The following is a 16,312-nucleotide window of genomic DNA, read 5'->3' on the forward strand; positions in this document are numbered from 1 at the left end:
TAAACATCAAGGTTCCTTTTTTTTGGTGGCCTAGAACTGCATATCATGAAAATGTTTGCTCCTTTGTTTCTCAGCCCTTCCTGCTCTCTTCAAAGAAGAGTTAAGAAATGAGGAAGCCACGGAGGGTGAAGCAGTCACTCTGCGCTGCGAGTTGACCAAGGCTGCTTCAGTGGAATGGAAGAAAGGACACACAGTGCTCAAACCTAGTGAGAAATACAAAATGAGGCAGAAGGATGTCACTGCAGAACTGGTGATCCATAACCTAAACGAGAGTGATGCTGGTGACTATACCTGTGTGTGTGGGGAGAAGCAGTCCACGGCTTCCTTAGCAGTACATGGTAATAACCAATTTCATCTAGATGTCCTCATTATCAACCTTATGGTGTAATATAAGGAAGAACTATTTTGTGCTTAGGGTGGTGAAACACTGGAACAGGTTGCCCAGGGAGGTGGTAGATGCCCCGTCCTTGGAAACATTCAAGGTCAGGTTTGATGGGGTTCTGGGCAACCTGATCTAGTGGAAGATGTCCCTGCTTACTGCAGGGGGGTTGGACTAGATGACCTCCATGGTCCCTTCCAACTCAAACTATTCTATGATTCTATGATTCTAATTATTTTTTTCTTTCTATGTTCATTGTTATCTCTGCATAGTTCCTCTGAGTCTGAATTTGCATGTCATAGTCATGAGAATTAATTTGCGTTTTGTGATTTAACGGAAACACCTGCACCTCCATTCCTAATACAAAGGGTTTTTGAGGACCTGATCCCTAAAGCACATATGAGATCAGTCCTGAAGACTGCTCCCTACCATTCCTCTCGCCTTTCCTTCCCCACCTTGCCCCTCCCCAGGAGGCTGTGTTTGCTCCATTGTAACCCTCTGCCCGTTGCATCCTCAGCGCTGCCTGCACACATCAAGGAAAGCCTGAAGGACGAGGAGGTGACAGAAGGTCGAGCCGCCACTCTGCGCTGTGAGCTGACCAAGGTCGCTCCAGTGGAGTGGAGGAAGGGAAGCAGTTTGCTCAAAGCCAGTGACAAATACAAAATGAAACAGGAGGGCACGGTCATGAAGCTCCTCATCCATGACGTAGAATTGAAAGATGCTGGAGAATACACTTGTGTGTGTGGAGAACAGGAGACAACAGCTGCCTTGATAGTGCATGGTAAAAAAAACCATCTGCGTACATCTGTATTATTGTGTATTTCTCTGTTGGAGCATTGCTATTGATTGTGTGTTCACCTGTGGCTGAATTTGTTTCTTTGAATTTGTAATCTGTCTCTAAGATCTGGTTGCACCCAGGCTGCTTTTCTGTCTCTGTCTATTGTTTTGTTCCTATGTCCCAGAATTATGACGAAAGGAAACTCTTTCCACCCTGAAATGTTCTCTGCTTCTGTACCACCCCATCCCTCCCATGGTCTGTGTGCCACCATGTCACTTTTAATGTCCTATGTCCATTTTGTGACCTTCAGCCCTGCCTGTACTTTTCAAAGAAGAACTGAAGGACCTGCAAGCCACGGAAAGGCAAACAGCCACCCTGCGCTGTGTGCTGACCAAGGCTGTGGCTGTGGCGTGGAAAAAAGGAAACAAAATACTCAGGGCAAGTGACAAATACATCATGCATCAGGACAATGCCCTTGCTGAGCTGGAAATTCGTGAGCTGGAGCTGGAGGATGCGGGAGATTACACCTGTGTGTGTGGAGACCAACACACCACGGCTTCTGTAACAGTGAATGGTAAATTCATCTTGCAGATAACAGGTTTTTTTTTGTTGTTTCTCTGAAACATCTTGTTGTATGAACTGTTCACCTATCAGCTTTCTCCTGGGAATTAATTTGTGTTCAGGAAAAGAGAACGTCTTGTTCTGACATTTAATTTCTTGTCTGATATTCCTGAAAAAGGAGCTGAGGACACGGCTATTTCTTAATCTTGTAAATTTAAGGGAATAACACCTAGGAAATGCTCATTTTAGACCAGCTGAGATGACCTGCCCCTATGGAAGGTGGCCCTGTGATATAAATTCTTTCAATTGCATCTTGAATCCATCCAACCTGTTGTACTTTGACCTGTCAGCTCAGCACTTCTTTTCTTACTGTCACTACTGGATTTAGTTTTCCAGATCATCGTAGTGATAACCTCAACCTCAATGGCCAAAGAACCCTGACTTGGCCAGATTTGAACTTCAGTTGAGAATTCATGATGCTGGTCACAAATGCAGAGGTCTTAGTTTAAATACACTCTCTATTGACTTTCCATTCCCAGCCCTTCCAGTGCTTTTCAAGGAAGAACTGGAGAATGAAGAAGTCCAAGAAGGAGCTTCAGTCTCTCTGCATTGTGAATTAACCAAAGCAGCTCCAGTGCAGTGGAAAACAGGGTCCAAAGTGCTCAAAGCAAGTGACAAATATGAAATGAGACAGCCTGGCACCACTGCAGAGCTGGTTGTTCATGACCTAGAAGTAAATGATGCTGGAGATTACACCTGTGTGTGTGGTGACCAGGAGACAACAGCAACCTTAACAGTTCATGGTAAAAAGACCTTATTACAATTGATAAATAGCTCTGTAGATAGACATCGGTCTGAAAGTCAGCTGTTTCTGCCCTGGGTCAGTAACTTGTCTTTGTTTTTATCCCTTTCTCTTCGTTCCATGTACAGCTCACTTCTTACTGAGAAAGAATAGCTCAGGGCAATTTTTTGGGTCATTATTAATCTGTTCCCCTTTAAAAGGAGAAAATGAGATGTTTCTTTCTGTCCAAGTCCCCTCTTCTTGGACATTGACATTTTCCAGCTCTTTCTACTCCCCCCATCCCTGTGGTTCACCCCAGCCAACCACAGTTTTCTCCAAAACACACATCGTGTATGGTCTGTCAGACCCTCTGCTCTCCAAGAACTGCTCAAAGGAGACATGAGGGCTGGGGGAGCAGAGGGAGGAGGAGATGTCACTCTGCTGGGTGGCCTGGCCATGGCTGCTCCTGGGGGAACCAGATCCTTTAAGCACGTCAGACATGGGAGAATGAGATAAGAGTTACCCTTTCAGAGCTTATTACCCTTAATCTATGGTCTTAATGATCTCTTACCTGACGTTCTGCTCTCCTGTCGGTAATGAACATCCATTTTAATGGAGTAATGGTCCTTGGCTCTGAGGAACTTATTTTGGCCGAAGAGACTCAGTTCTGTCCCCTCCATTTTTTCCCCAGAAACTTCTGACTCCCCTCAGGCTCTCCTGAGACATGGACTGTTTCTGAAGTGTTTGGGGAGTCCTGTTTGTGTTCTGTACCCTCTTCTAGTAGTTGTGCACAAGGCACGTTTCTGGGTAAATGTTAATCATTAGTTTTCCTGAAGGTTATTTCCTCCAAATTGTTTTGTTATTGGGTTTTGATTTCCAAAATGGGAAATAGGGAGAACCTGAAGTTCTTATTACATGTAATGGCCCCTCAAACTTCAGTTTAAAACTAATAATAGTTTTAGTTTGAAATCCAGCTGATTTCATGTAGATGGGGCTATAAGTTTTTAGTAAAAAAAAAAAAAAAAAAAAACCAATAGCAGCCTTCAAGAAATTATCCCTTTGTAGGTAAAATAGTACTGTAGCCAGCAGTGTTATTTGTGAGTGCTGTTGATCCAAGATCTGGATCTTGCTTTATTTTTCTTTCATCGTGAAAAAACCCAGATCCCCAGGGAAGTGATCCCTTATGGTAAGTGAAAGCATGTCACACTTGAAGAAGGATGCTTTCAGAGTTTCTGAACCCGGCTATAACGAAACATGTTTATAACAGGCTGGGAAATAATCCCAAACACAAAGAAGAAATTAGGATTTTAATTCTGGTTTTCTAATGGCCACTTGTCCACGTTGCATCCTTCAGCTCTGCCACCGCTCTTTAAGGAAGAGCTAAAGGACAAGGAAGCAGAAGAAGGTGGCGAAGTCGCCCTGCGCTGTGAGCTCACCAAGGCTGCTCCGGTGGAGTGGAGGAAGGACCAGAGGATTCTCAAAGCGAGTGAGAAACACAAAATGAGGCAGGAAGGGACCAAGGCAGAGCTGGTGATTCATGAACTAGCTGAGGAGGATGCAGGAGACTACACCTGTGTGTGTGGAGAGCACCAGACTACAGCTGTCTTGACAGTACAGGGTAAAAATGATCTTGACCTCCTATTTCCTAACTGGAAATGCTTGTCCTCTCTTCCAAGGTGTTCAGTTTTCCATGTCTGTTTGCTCAACCTTATTAACTGAATTTCCATTCACGTGAAAGCGTTCCCTGCCTTTGATGACCTGCAGGCTGTGTGTATTGGAAAATACCAGTCTGCATTTTTTCTGTGCCGTTCCTTTTGTCTTTTCCCTTCCTTAAACACAAGCCTTTCATCTTTCCCTTCTGGCATTCCTTTCCTAGCGTATAAACCCACTATCCTTTGGTCTTTCCTTTCCTGCATTTATTCTCTAAAACACAAATCTGTTTATTCTTTGCCATTCCTTTCTGCCTTTCTCAACACCTACCATTTTAGTGTAGGATAGGGTATTAAAAGCAGTATCTAGAATTAAGGGCTCTATTAGTTACAATTTCTTCTCTACTGAGCTCCATTTATATTGGGTTTTGTGCCCACAAACTCTGGCCTAATGCACAGAGATAGATTTGCACTGAGAGACTGATTTTTCTAAGCAGGAAAGAATAAATTATTTCTGTGAGCTCCTCCTGGTCTTATTTTGTTGCAAGAACCAGTCGCTGTGCAAAGAAAACTGGTATTTCAGCTCAACGCTGCTGGAGATGGGAAATGTGCCAAGTCAAGGAGGCGAGACCTGGTTTTTAGCCTGGGTATTTTAATTCATCTGCACTACTTATGGAGTGAGACACCAAGTTTGAGATCTGAGAATATCCAACCTCATTAAACAGGTGGAATATCCCATTATCCCACCCAGTTAATAGAGGATATATGTTAAGGTCACCAAATTTATGTCAGGGACACAACTTGCAGTGAGTACTAGAGTTATGTTAAGTGGGGAAAATAAGTTCTGAGACAAGAAGACAGGCTGGGAATCAGCATCTGAAGGTTTTCTTTGAGATCAAGAAGAACCTGTGAACCCTGGCTGCATCTTTTCAAGGGTATCTCAAGGAAGAACGGATGATGATGTGTGAGGAGCTGTGCCAACACTCATTGCTCAGCAGGGCTGCTCTCTAAGTAGGAGAAGAGAGTACAAAGCCCTGAAGTTTGTGGAAGACACCAACACGTGTGAACTAAGGAGTTCAGAGATTATATTCTCAATTCTTTTTACAGGGAAACTTGTAGAAAGTGGGTGTAAATCTCTTGAGGACAGTGTGATTTTTCTAGCAGGAAACCAACATAAAACCAAAAGGATTCGTGTATATACTCCCACTAGGATGTTTTCATATCTCTCTTTGCTTCTGATGCTCACCCTTCCGTAACTGTCACAACTTTCCCCTCTCACTTCCTCCTCTCACCCATCCCTGGAGATATCCACAGTTTGTAACACTTTTTACCTGCATCCTTCAGCTGTGCCTCCATTTTTCCAAGAAGAAATGACCAGCAAGGAAGGAGTAGAAGGTGGAACGGCCACTTTGCGCTGTGAGCTCAGCAAGGCACCTGCCCCCGTTCAGTGGAAGAAGGGCCATCACATCCTCACCATGGACAACAAGTACAGCATGAGACAGGACGGCTGTGCTGTGGAGCTGGTAGTTCATGATTTAGACTTGAATGATGATGGAGATTACACCTGTGTGTGTGGAGACAAGACCACCACAGCGACCTTAACAGTGCATGGTAAAGTAATCCTTGAGTCCAAGGTCCTCCAAACTTTAGAGCTGCCCAAGTCTCTATTGCTATGGTCTGTTCCCAGTCCCCCTCTGTTTGCTTGGGCTTTTGTGTTCCTTTGGACTTTGCTTATGTGCTTCTTTCTTCTGTTAGAATTGGGAAAAGACACGCCTGTTGGTTTTTGTCCTCCTCAGCTGTGCTGGTCCTTCTCACTGTCCTTGTCCCGATGCAGAGTCCAGGGAAGCTGGGGAAGATTTTTCCCTTGTGTTCCACTGACCTGGATCAGGGCTCAGTAGCGTGCCATGAATCCTCTCCCCCAGAACCTCATCTATATGCTTTTTAAGGAATATTCACTCTCTCTGTGGTAACTCTTTCACTCTTCAGCACTTCCTCCAGAGTTCAGAAAAGACCTGAAGGACCTGGAAGCTGCAGAAGGTGGGACAGCTGCTCTGCACTGCGAGCTGACCAAACCTGCTGCGGTGGAGTGGAAGAAAGGGCAGGAGATGCTCAAAGCAAGCAGCAAGTATAAAATGAGTCAAGATGGTGCTGTTGCAAAACTAATTATCCACGAGCTGGATGTGGAGGATGCTGGAGATTACACCTGTGTGTGTGGAGAACAGCAAACAACTGCCACTTTGACAGTCAATGGTAAAAAAAAAAAATTAAAAAAGGGGAAAATATAATATATTCTGGAAAAAAAAGCTGTATGTTAGTGTCACTTACGGAGAAGACTTGGCTACGATTCAGAAGGAAGGTCTGCAGAATAGCATGGTCTATACAGCCCAACAGAATGACCAGAGAGAAAATGGGAATTGCAGTGCAGAACTAAATGCATTTTGTCAGTGTGTTACTGTCAGGATAACTGTTATCTCTCCTGCAAGTGGTCTGCCTTAAGAGGGAATCTGAACTCTTACAACTCCCTGCTGCTCTTAAGAATATCTCCTCCATGTCAGGGCAACGTATTGGCTCCTTTTATAGTAGGAAAAATATTCTGCCATTCTTAGATCATAGATTAGATTGTGCTTGTGTATACTTCACAGCACATGTAACGTCTTGAAATCGATTTCTTCCTGTTCTGCAGATATTTCTGTCACCCCTCTGGGGAAATAACCTTGTTCTTTGAATCTAGAACATTGAGGCTTAGAGACATCTGCAAAAAGGCTCTTTCGGTTCTTCCGTTTGCTTTCTACTTTCTCTTTCCCAAACCCCAACTGCAATATGTTGCAAGTTCTATTTCTCTTTTCTAGCCCTACCAGCACTCTTTAAACGAGAACTTCAGAACACCGAGGCAGAAGAAGGTGGTACAGCAACACTGAGGTGTGAGCTTACCAAACCCAACGCTCCGGTCGAGTGGAGGAAAGGAGATATTACTCTCTACCCTGGTTTGAAATATGAGATGAAGCAACAGGGCTCCATTGCTGAACTGGTCATTTGTGACTTAGAACTGGACGATTCAGGAAAGTACACCTGCGATTCTGGACATCAGCAGACGACGGCTGTGGTAACCGTACATGGTAGGCAGAGTGCTGACCCTTGCCTCAACAGAAATGAAGCGAAAGGAGCGTCTCTCAGTGTTCCCTTTATGGCCATTTATCTGTTTTGCTGCTGTTCCATGTCAGCATCCATACTCTACTTGAGCATGACACATGGTCAAAGTAGAGAGGTTCAGCTTGCAGTGTCTGGAGTGATGAATCAGCATCAAAGCGATTAAATGTTTTCACTATGTCAAACTATGATGAACCCTCCTGCCCTCTGAGTGCAGGGAGTATGGCTGCATATGGGAATAACAGAAAATAAACCAGGCAGGCTGATGGTTATTTTGGGTTGTTGACACTTCAGTGGGCATAAGGGATGCCTAATTGGCCATAATGCCTGACTGAGATTATAAGATTTCCATAACATGTGAATGTGCTGTATTATTACTTGAGGGTTTGAGCCTCAAGTATCAATTTTGAGGGCAAATACCTGTTTTCCTTCAACTTTTCTCCTATCCAGAGCAAGACCTTGCCTGAAATCTGAATTTCCTCTTCACTTTATTGTCATCTTTTGCTGCCTCTTCTTGTGTTTTGAAGGCTACCTTGATCTTTTATGTGTTGATAGAAACTTTATTTGGGGGGAAAATACTCTTTGCTTAACATTGCAAGTTTGTAGACCTTTCTTAAGGAATAAGGGTCCATGTAAGAGAGAAGATGTCCCAGTGATCTTTGACTAAAGCATCTGTAGTTGGCATGGAGACACTTCTGTAGGAAAGTCTGACTCCTTCCGATCACAAACCAGGCCATTCTATGGACCATCCCCTAAAAGACCAGATCTTTCATAACTTCACCATCTGTCCTCAGCTCTTGGTTCACGTCACGGTTCAAGAAAGCTGCTACCAAGACAAAGAGCCCAAAGACCGTGGAATAATTAGAATAGGTCATTTCTGAAGAAAGATGGTAGGATTGGGTCCTTTTCAGAACAAAATACTCTTAAAACATTTCCCTCTCAAATTTTGCAGCACTGCCTGTCGTATTTAAGCAACCCCTACAAAACAAGGAATCAGAGGAAGGAAGTACAGCAACATTCTGCTGTGAGCTGTCGAAACCCAATGCTGCAGTGGAATGGAGGAAAGGAGGAGTGGGGCTGCAGCCCAGCCAGAAATATGAAATGAGGCAGAGGGAATGCCTGGTAGAGCTCTTAATACATAATCTCAAATTAGAAGATACAGGAGAATACAGCTGTGATACTGGGGATCAGGAAACCAAGGCATCTTTAAATGTGAAAGGTAGGTGTTGTGAGCTGACTCCTAAAGCAAGAGAATCCATCTCACATGCAAAGCAACAGTTTGAATGTGAATATTTTAAAGCACACTATTTTTTTTCCCTATAAATATTTTCCTTTTTATCTGACATACTAGGGTTTCTTATTTTTGTTAAAAAATTAGCATGGCAGAGGGTGATATCTTGTTCTTCCAGTGCTGTGCATTTGAGTTTTGGGTTCTAAGAAGAAATATCTTCTAGCTTTATAGGGAGAAATTAAAGAAAGAGCAATGCTTTAACATTATCTTTGGACATTTCACATGACATGTGATTAAAGTAAAAGATTTTCTTCCAAATCCTGGAAGAAGATTGACAGCAATCTTCCTGATTTCTCAAGGCTGTCCATGGAGTTTTGAACTTCTTTACTCTTGACATCATGGTTAGATCAACAGAAAGATAAATGCATTCAAAGAATTCAATCCTGGGAAGGATTTGAGTCAAGGAACAAAGGAAATAAATGTTATAATTGCAGATGGCTGCTTCTGATGCAGCAAGGTCTCCTAGCAGCTCCAGGAAAATTAGAAAACATGGATCCTGTCTAGGAATACAGCTGTTGCAAAGAACAGTATCTTCTTCTCCAAAGTGTCGGTCTAACTGTGTTAACCAGGAATTGGCTCAGGCTTCAATAAAAGCTCCTCTCGCTTCTTTTTTCCCCCCCTCTTTAGCTCTGCCAGCTCTTTTCAAAAAGGAGCTCAAAGACAAGGAGGCAGAAGAAGGAGCTGCGGTGAAATTCCAGTGTGAGCTGACGAAGGATAATGCAACAGTGGAATGGAGGAAAGGCACCATGGAGCTCTTCCCATGCGCCAAATACGAAATTAAATTAAGTGGTCGCACCGCTGAACTTGTGATTCATAATGTAGAACCAGAAGATGCCTCTGATTACACGTGTGATACAGGAGACCAGCAGAGCACGGCGGTCCTCAGAGTGAATGGTTAGCATTGCATCGAAGTGGAACGGAGGATAAAAGGGATTGGTGAAATTGTGTGGATGATATTCTTTTATTTATTGGTGAATAAACCAATCCAAAAGTTAAAATAACAAAGAAAACAGGTGCTCAGTCATAAACAGAATATAAAAAAGTGGATGTTGTGGGACAGGATTTGTAGAATGGCTATTTAAGCCTGTAAAGCACAGTGTACAGTGAATTCACCCCTTCCTCTGGTGTGAGAGAGCAAGAAATTCTGCATCATGGGGTTCTGAAATTCTAATACATCTTTCTTTTTGGCACTTGGCATTCATTGCTGGCTCAGTTGAATCAATAACTAATCATAAGTCACTTAGAAAAGAATTTTTAAAATTTACTATTTTCAATTTTGTAAATTGAAAAAATTTTCCCGTGATGATCCTGAGAACATTGTGTTTAAACAAACCAGGAATAACGTCTGTGATTAATCTGTGGTTTGCGGACATCTCAAACTGTTGGGTGGAACTTGTGGTTTTGATCTAAGCCACAACCTTTCCAACTACATCCTCCTGGCTGAACATGACCAACGAAGCAGCCACTGGGTCAACTATGAGTGAAAGAGCCCTGTGCTTGCTTTGCATGTACCACAAGAGGGTTTAGATGGAGGAACCACGAGCACTGAGATTCCTGTTTTCACAACTGCTCTGACACACACATACGATGGATATTCCCTTCTCGTTTTCATCAGTGACAAGCTGTTTTCTGAGCTGTTCCATTCCTCGCTTGAATAAATGTAGTCCATTTGTTTGTGCATCATCTGGAAGGATTCACGGTTGATGGTCTAGTGTCTTAAAAAGACAGCAGAGAAATCAGAGATGTGCTTAAAGTTTTACCTCATTTGTGATGTTGGAAGTCCTGAGTATTTCAGTAAAAATTAACACATTTACACTATTTTTAATCAGAAAGTACCAGGCTCTGCTTCGTCAAATTCTTTATGCATGGTGAGGTTTTTAGTATCCAGAGCAGATGTTGTTGACTTTACGGGAAACAAACATATTTGGGGAAATTTCTGATCTTCTCCTTGTCTGGCTATATGGAATATAGGTCTACTTACAGAGAAAAAAAATATTGTTATTATCATATAACCACTTAATGCAAATTTGTTCTGCAGCATCAGACCCCGGGTGTGTTCTGCTGAGTTGTGCGAACCTGGCATTCAAGCTAATGGATTGTGTATTAATTGTTTTTCGCCTTGCAGCCATCAAACCCCGGCTGAAGCAGCAGCTGAAGAATGAAGAAGTGGAGGTGGGAGGAACGGCCAGGCTGCGCTGTGAGCTTTCCATTAGCAAAGCAGAAGTGGAGTGGAGGAAAGATGGAGTCATCCTTCACTCAAGCTCCAAGTATGAAATGTGGCAGGACGGCACCCTCCGTGAGCTGCGTGTTCATCGCCTGGAGCCTAGTGATGCCGGAGAGTATTCCTGCAAGGCTGGAGATGAGACGAGCTCTGCAAGACTGACCGTGAAAGGCAAGACCTGTTTATTGGGACAAGAGGATTTTCACTTTAGGATGCTAAGATTTTACAACAGAGTTGTTACCCTTGTGATAAACACAGAGCATAGGGAGTGTATCATTAAAAAAATCTTACGGTCAGTGAATGCACCGAAGCAAAGATTCACTTGGTGGACAGGAGAGGATAAGGCAGTTGTAATTTTTGACTCATGGCTTGAAATATTTGCTTGACATCATATGCATGTGAGTGAACAGATGGTCCATCCCCAGCTTCCAGTCACATGGCAGCTGCATCTGGCCTTAATGTCGTTACAACCAGGGCTTGCTTTCAGCTTGGACCAACTAGTGTGGAACAATCACCGTTAGCATCTCTACAGGCTACTCAGTATTACAGATACTCTGTACGTTATGCCCAGCTCCACCGCTTTCGTGCAGATGGTGACCTCAGTTGTACAAATCCGTTTGCTCAGATGAAGATTGCGCTGCTTCTGCTTTGGTGTTCCCCGGCAGATTCAGGGTTCATATAGCTTTTGCCTGTTGCAGGCTGGCTGTATGATCTTTGCACAGATCTGCAGGAGCCCAGCTGTCCTAGAAGCAGGACTTGAGCAAACTGAAGTGCAAATGCCCTGTGCTCACACTAACCCAGTAAGTCCTGCTGAGAGCGCAGAGCCAACCGGTTTGGAGCCCCAGCACAGAGTATATGCAATTTCATTTGCAAAAAGACAGTAGAGGGGATCAGGTTTTAATGGTTTTGTGTGAAGATATCTACGTGGAAATGTAATGGGTTTCAAAATCCTGAACTTGGCTTCTAGCATTCACACCTTATTCACCCAATGACGTTCTCAAACGTAATTAAAAAAAAATGAATACTCAATGTATCTCCAAGAAAGGGCAAGGAATAAAACCACTAACTGAAAGATATTGGCCATGTTATCAAGTACACTGAAAGCAGTGGCTCAGCACTGTTTGAAGTGTGATTTGAGAAGCTGTGATACCTCCATCCTTGGAGGTACTTAAAGCTCAGCTGGAGCAACCTGCCGTAAGCTGGCCCTACTTTGAGCAGTGGTTGGACCAGATGACCTCCAGAAGTCCCCTCCAACCTATATTACTCAATGTTTCTATGATTTGATCCACGTTTTCCCTTTCATGGCTTGACTATTAATGGACTCTTTGCAGAGCCTGACGTGACCATCGTGAGTGGCCTGAAGGACATGGTGGTGTTTGAAGGGGACGATGTCACTTTTCGGTGCCAGGTTTCTCACGAAAATGCAAGGGACGTTGAATGGAAGCTACAAGATGTTGCTCTGCAAAATAATGAAATGAATGAGATCTCAGTGGAAAAAGGAAAGATTCACACCTTGACATTGAGGAAGGTGACTGAGCAGGACATTGGCACCATCACTTTCCGAGTGGGACCCTACACGTCGACGGCAGAGCTCACAGTAAAAGGTAACGGCTCTCTGTGGTGTGGGAAAGGAACAGGAGAACAGGTGACATTTTGCTTATGCTAATGGTAAATTCAAGGCCATTATTCACCCTTGTTAGCCCACGTTGCCCAGGGTGCTTCTGCTCCAGAGCATATGTGATGTACTGATGTGGTCCCATATACTGTCATCACCATGGATAGTGGCTATGTCACCGGGGTCCTGAAGCTAACCAGTTTCTAGAGAAACTACTGGGGTAGCCCTGGGATGTGGATTGACAGATCTGTAATTTTCATTGCTTCCGTTTTCCCTCTTCTTTTTCTTCTTTGGAAACTTTCTTTCTCTAAACACTGTTTTGAAGAATTTCTCAGTCAAACATCCTTCTTCCCTCTTTGAAGCTGCTTATCTGGTCAAAGTCTCCATCCCACCTGAATCAGTTAAAAACAAATCTGTAAAGTTTTTGATTAGTACTTGAACATCTTCAACAAATGCTTGTGAGGGGCTTTCATCCAAAATCCATTCACTTTTAACTCCCCAATATATAACACAGAAGTTTAAGTGTTTTTTAATACTTAACTGTTCAGCTGTAGCTTTACCGCTGCAAGGAAACAAGATAAAGGTGACTGTAAATGCCTTTGCTGTGTTTGTAATTTCAGTGCCACCTCCAGTTTTTAAGGAGAAATTACAGAGCACCGAACTGCAAGAAGAAGAAACAGCCGTCCTCCGCTGCGAGGTCTCCCAGCCTAACGCTGTGGTGGAGTGGAAGAAGGGCGCTCAGGTGATTTCCCCGAGCTCCAAGTATGAAATCAGGCAGGAGGGAACAATCCATACTTTAAAGATTTATCACCTAAAACCAGAAGATTCTGGCAAATACACCTGTGATAATGGAAACGAACAAACGACAGCCACTTTAACTGTTAAAGGTAGGTTGCTTTATTTTTCTTTTTAAGATGAGAAACTTGTTCCACTTCCTTAGCTTAGTCCTAGCAAGAAGATTCTGTCTACTATCCTTGACTTGAGATGTACTCTGCTGGCATAAAGCAGCTGAGTCCTTTTGCTTTCAGAAGTTATGTTAAGTCCTGTGGTGCCCATGGAGGACCCAAGTGCAGTAACTGCTTCCACAATCCTAGACCCAAGGGCCAATTTCTGGTCACTCAAAAAATCAAGACTGGAGCTAAAATTAGAGTGAGACCACTTCTGATGCTTAATCACCCTTTGAGCTGTAGTTCCACCTGAAAAAGGTGCTCAGGACTCAAAGTGCTCAAACTTATTTGGGCACTCAACTCCAGCTGATGAGCAAGGCACTTAAATACTAGTGCATAGACTCTTAAAAATAGGTCAAATTGTCAATTTTAAAAAAATTAATCTGGTACAAATACAATATTAAGGTGATTTTTTCTGAGATACAAGATCAAGAAAATAAAGAGGAGCCAGGACGTTCTTGTGAAATGGTGTCTTTTGAAATATTCCTTGAGGGCTCTCCCATGAAGAGCACGCACATGCCTGCTATCCCCCTAACTCCAGGATTCACTGATACCAGATTATTTGTACTGTAAAGCAGATCCTCTGATGGTGTCTGTCCATTTGTGTCTCTGTGTGCTCCCAGCCACTCCAGCACTCTTTGAAAAAAAACTCCAAAACCAGGAAGCCAAGGAAGGCTCTACAGTCACCCTTCATGCCCAGCTCTCCAAACATGATGCACCAGTGAGGTGGAAAAAAGGGTCGGTCTTGCTCCAAGCCAGCAACAAGTATGAGATGAAGCAGATGGGGTCTGTTGTGGAGCTCCTCATCCACGATCTACAGCTGAAGGATGCTGGAGACTACATCTGTGATTCTGGAGATGAGCAAACCATGGCATCCTTGGTAGTGAAAGGTGACAAAAGCTTTCACTTCACCTTGTAGGGAACTCTGGGTTAGTTTAGACGTTCTGTACTTAAGATTCAGGGACAGAGAGTTTGGTCCTTTTTTTGTGATGGGGGTTTCTGAATCAACAGTGATGCAGTCTGACAGAGTAGGTCTTCACAAAGACTCTTCTTCGTATTCATTTTCTGGCTCCCGAGAGCCCTAGGGCTGCAGGACTTAGCTGTACAATGGGATATCTTCCCTGAAAATACAAAAAAAGTACAGAAGTCTTGACCTCAGCCATTGCCCAGCTGTCCCGCAGAATACACCATCCATTCCTACAATCACCCACAAGTGCCCTCAGATGTCTTTTATATGCAACTGGTTCCTGTGAGTTCACTGTGGTTTCTAGAACCCCATCTCCTTCCCTTTTAAATGCCAATTCAGCTGTAAATGTGGAGCCACCAAGGTTCTTCCAGGTAACTGGACTTGAGGAACTAAACTTCTACATGTGGTGCATTGTAAGTCACCAAAACTCCATCTTGACCCATCAGTGACACACATCAGTGCAGAGACATCAGAGTTCATCTCTATTCCAGGTCCAGTTTTCAAATGAGGGGCATTGTATCATGATATTTCTCCATGTGCCCTCCCAAATACACAAGAACTTAGATTATTAGATGTAGGCTTTTGATTTTTGGCTTTGGTAGCCATTTGGAGAGTCCCTATCCATGACCACTCCTGTGTGAGAAGGAACATATTCCCAGAGGTGCTTGGTGCGTGCAGTGCCCGGTGATTCTTGGGAAGTGCAGAACACGTAGTGCTCCTGGAAATTTAGCGCTTTCTGTCATTCCTTGTTTGGGTTTTAAAGTCATTCTGGAATTGAGTTTAAATGAAATTTGGAAAGGCACCACAGTTTCCCTAAACACAAGGCTGTGTGTCAATGCTGACTGTGTCACTATTTTTCCTCTGTTTAGCTTTGCCAGTAGTCTTCACACAGCCACTCCAGAACCAGCAAGCAGAAGAAGGCAGCACCATCACTTTGAGCTGTGAAATCTCCAAATCAAATGCTGCTGTGCAGTGGAAGAAAGCCGGGACAGTGCTGCGACCAAGTGACAAATATAAGATGCACCAAGCTGGGTCCACGGCTGAGCTGACGATTCGTAACCTGAGCGCAGCTGATGCTGGGGAATACACGTGCGACACAGGGGACCAGCAAACCACTGCAGCTGTGCTGGTGAAAGGTGGGGCTTTGCATGGGGAAGAGCTGAACAGAGCTTGGTACCGTGGCAGGGGCACATGATGACGTAATTTGACAGCTAGACATTATCCTGTGTCCAAAATGAATCATGGGGATTTCAGAATGAAGAGTGATTTCAGAAGGATAAGAACTGGGCCAGCTATGCCTAGGGAATCAGAAACGGGTCTTTGGTCAGTAGTTTTGTGGTTTAACAGTAATGTCACCCGCTAAAATCTGTTTATAGTGTTTTCAGGATGCATAGCTTGCATTATAAATGTGTGTGTATCAAATATTTATTAAACACAATACAGTATAACATGCATACTTTATAGACTAACATATATATCTGCATAACATATATGCACACATACATACCATATGCATCTGTAAGAATGTGACAAGTTACTACCTGCCTGTGTAACTACACTTCCACGCATTTAGAGCTTAGTGCTTTGTGATTGCTCTTTCAAATAATATTGTACTGTCAAGAAAGAGCATAATGAAATGTTTAACCCAGGAAGCATCACTTGAAAGTAGACCTCAAACTCTGTTGACCTTTCCATAAAGAACCAGAAGCAACCATAGTGGAGACGCTGAAGGACGTCACTTCGTATGAAGGAGAAGACGCAGTGTTTGAATGCAGACTGTCCCGGCAAACCACTCAGGATGCCCAGTGGTTCCTGGGGGATGTTCCCCTGCAATCCAACGAAATGAATGAGATCAAAGTCCAAGGGACGCGTCACACTTTGATCCTGAGGAAGGTGACACTAGAAGACTGCGGGCCCATCAGTTTCAAAGTCGGGCAGCATACCTCAGCAGCACAGCTAACGGTCCAAGGTGAGCA

General features: G+C 43.6%; 1 protein-coding gene across 1 annotated transcript in view; it reads left to right on the plus strand.

Moving 5' to 3' along the window:
• The window catches only part of OBSCN (obscurin, cytoskeletal calmodulin and titin-interacting RhoGEF), a gene marked incomplete at both ends in the record, with an annotated part of 105,657 nt that overhangs the window by 62,541 nt on the left and 26,804 nt on the right, over positions 1-16,312 (plus strand). The window contains 12 exons of the mRNA XM_010079841.1: positions 75-338; positions 897-1,160; positions 1,468-1,731; positions 2,258-2,521; positions 3,854-4,117; positions 5,493-5,759; positions 6,135-6,398; positions 8,248-8,514; positions 9,214-9,480; positions 10,712-10,978; positions 12,139-12,411; positions 16,036-16,305. Coding sequence (XP_010078143.1) covers positions 75-338; positions 897-1,160; positions 1,468-1,731; positions 2,258-2,521; positions 3,854-4,117; positions 5,493-5,759; positions 6,135-6,398; positions 8,248-8,514; positions 9,214-9,480; positions 10,712-10,978; positions 12,139-12,411; positions 16,036-16,305 — 3,195 coding nt within the window. The remainder of the gene's footprint in view (positions 1-74; positions 339-896; positions 1,161-1,467; positions 1,732-2,257; positions 2,522-3,853; positions 4,118-5,492; positions 5,760-6,134; positions 6,399-8,247; positions 8,515-9,213; positions 9,481-10,711; positions 10,979-12,138; positions 12,412-16,035; positions 16,306-16,312) is intronic.

This window comes from Pterocles gutturalis, unplaced genomic scaffold (genome assembly GCF_000699245.1).
Source record: "Pterocles gutturalis isolate BGI_N339 unplaced genomic scaffold, ASM69924v1 scaffold24949, whole genome shotgun sequence".
NCBI classification, from domain to species: Eukaryota; Metazoa; Chordata; class Aves; order Pterocliformes; family Pteroclidae; genus Pterocles; species Pterocles gutturalis.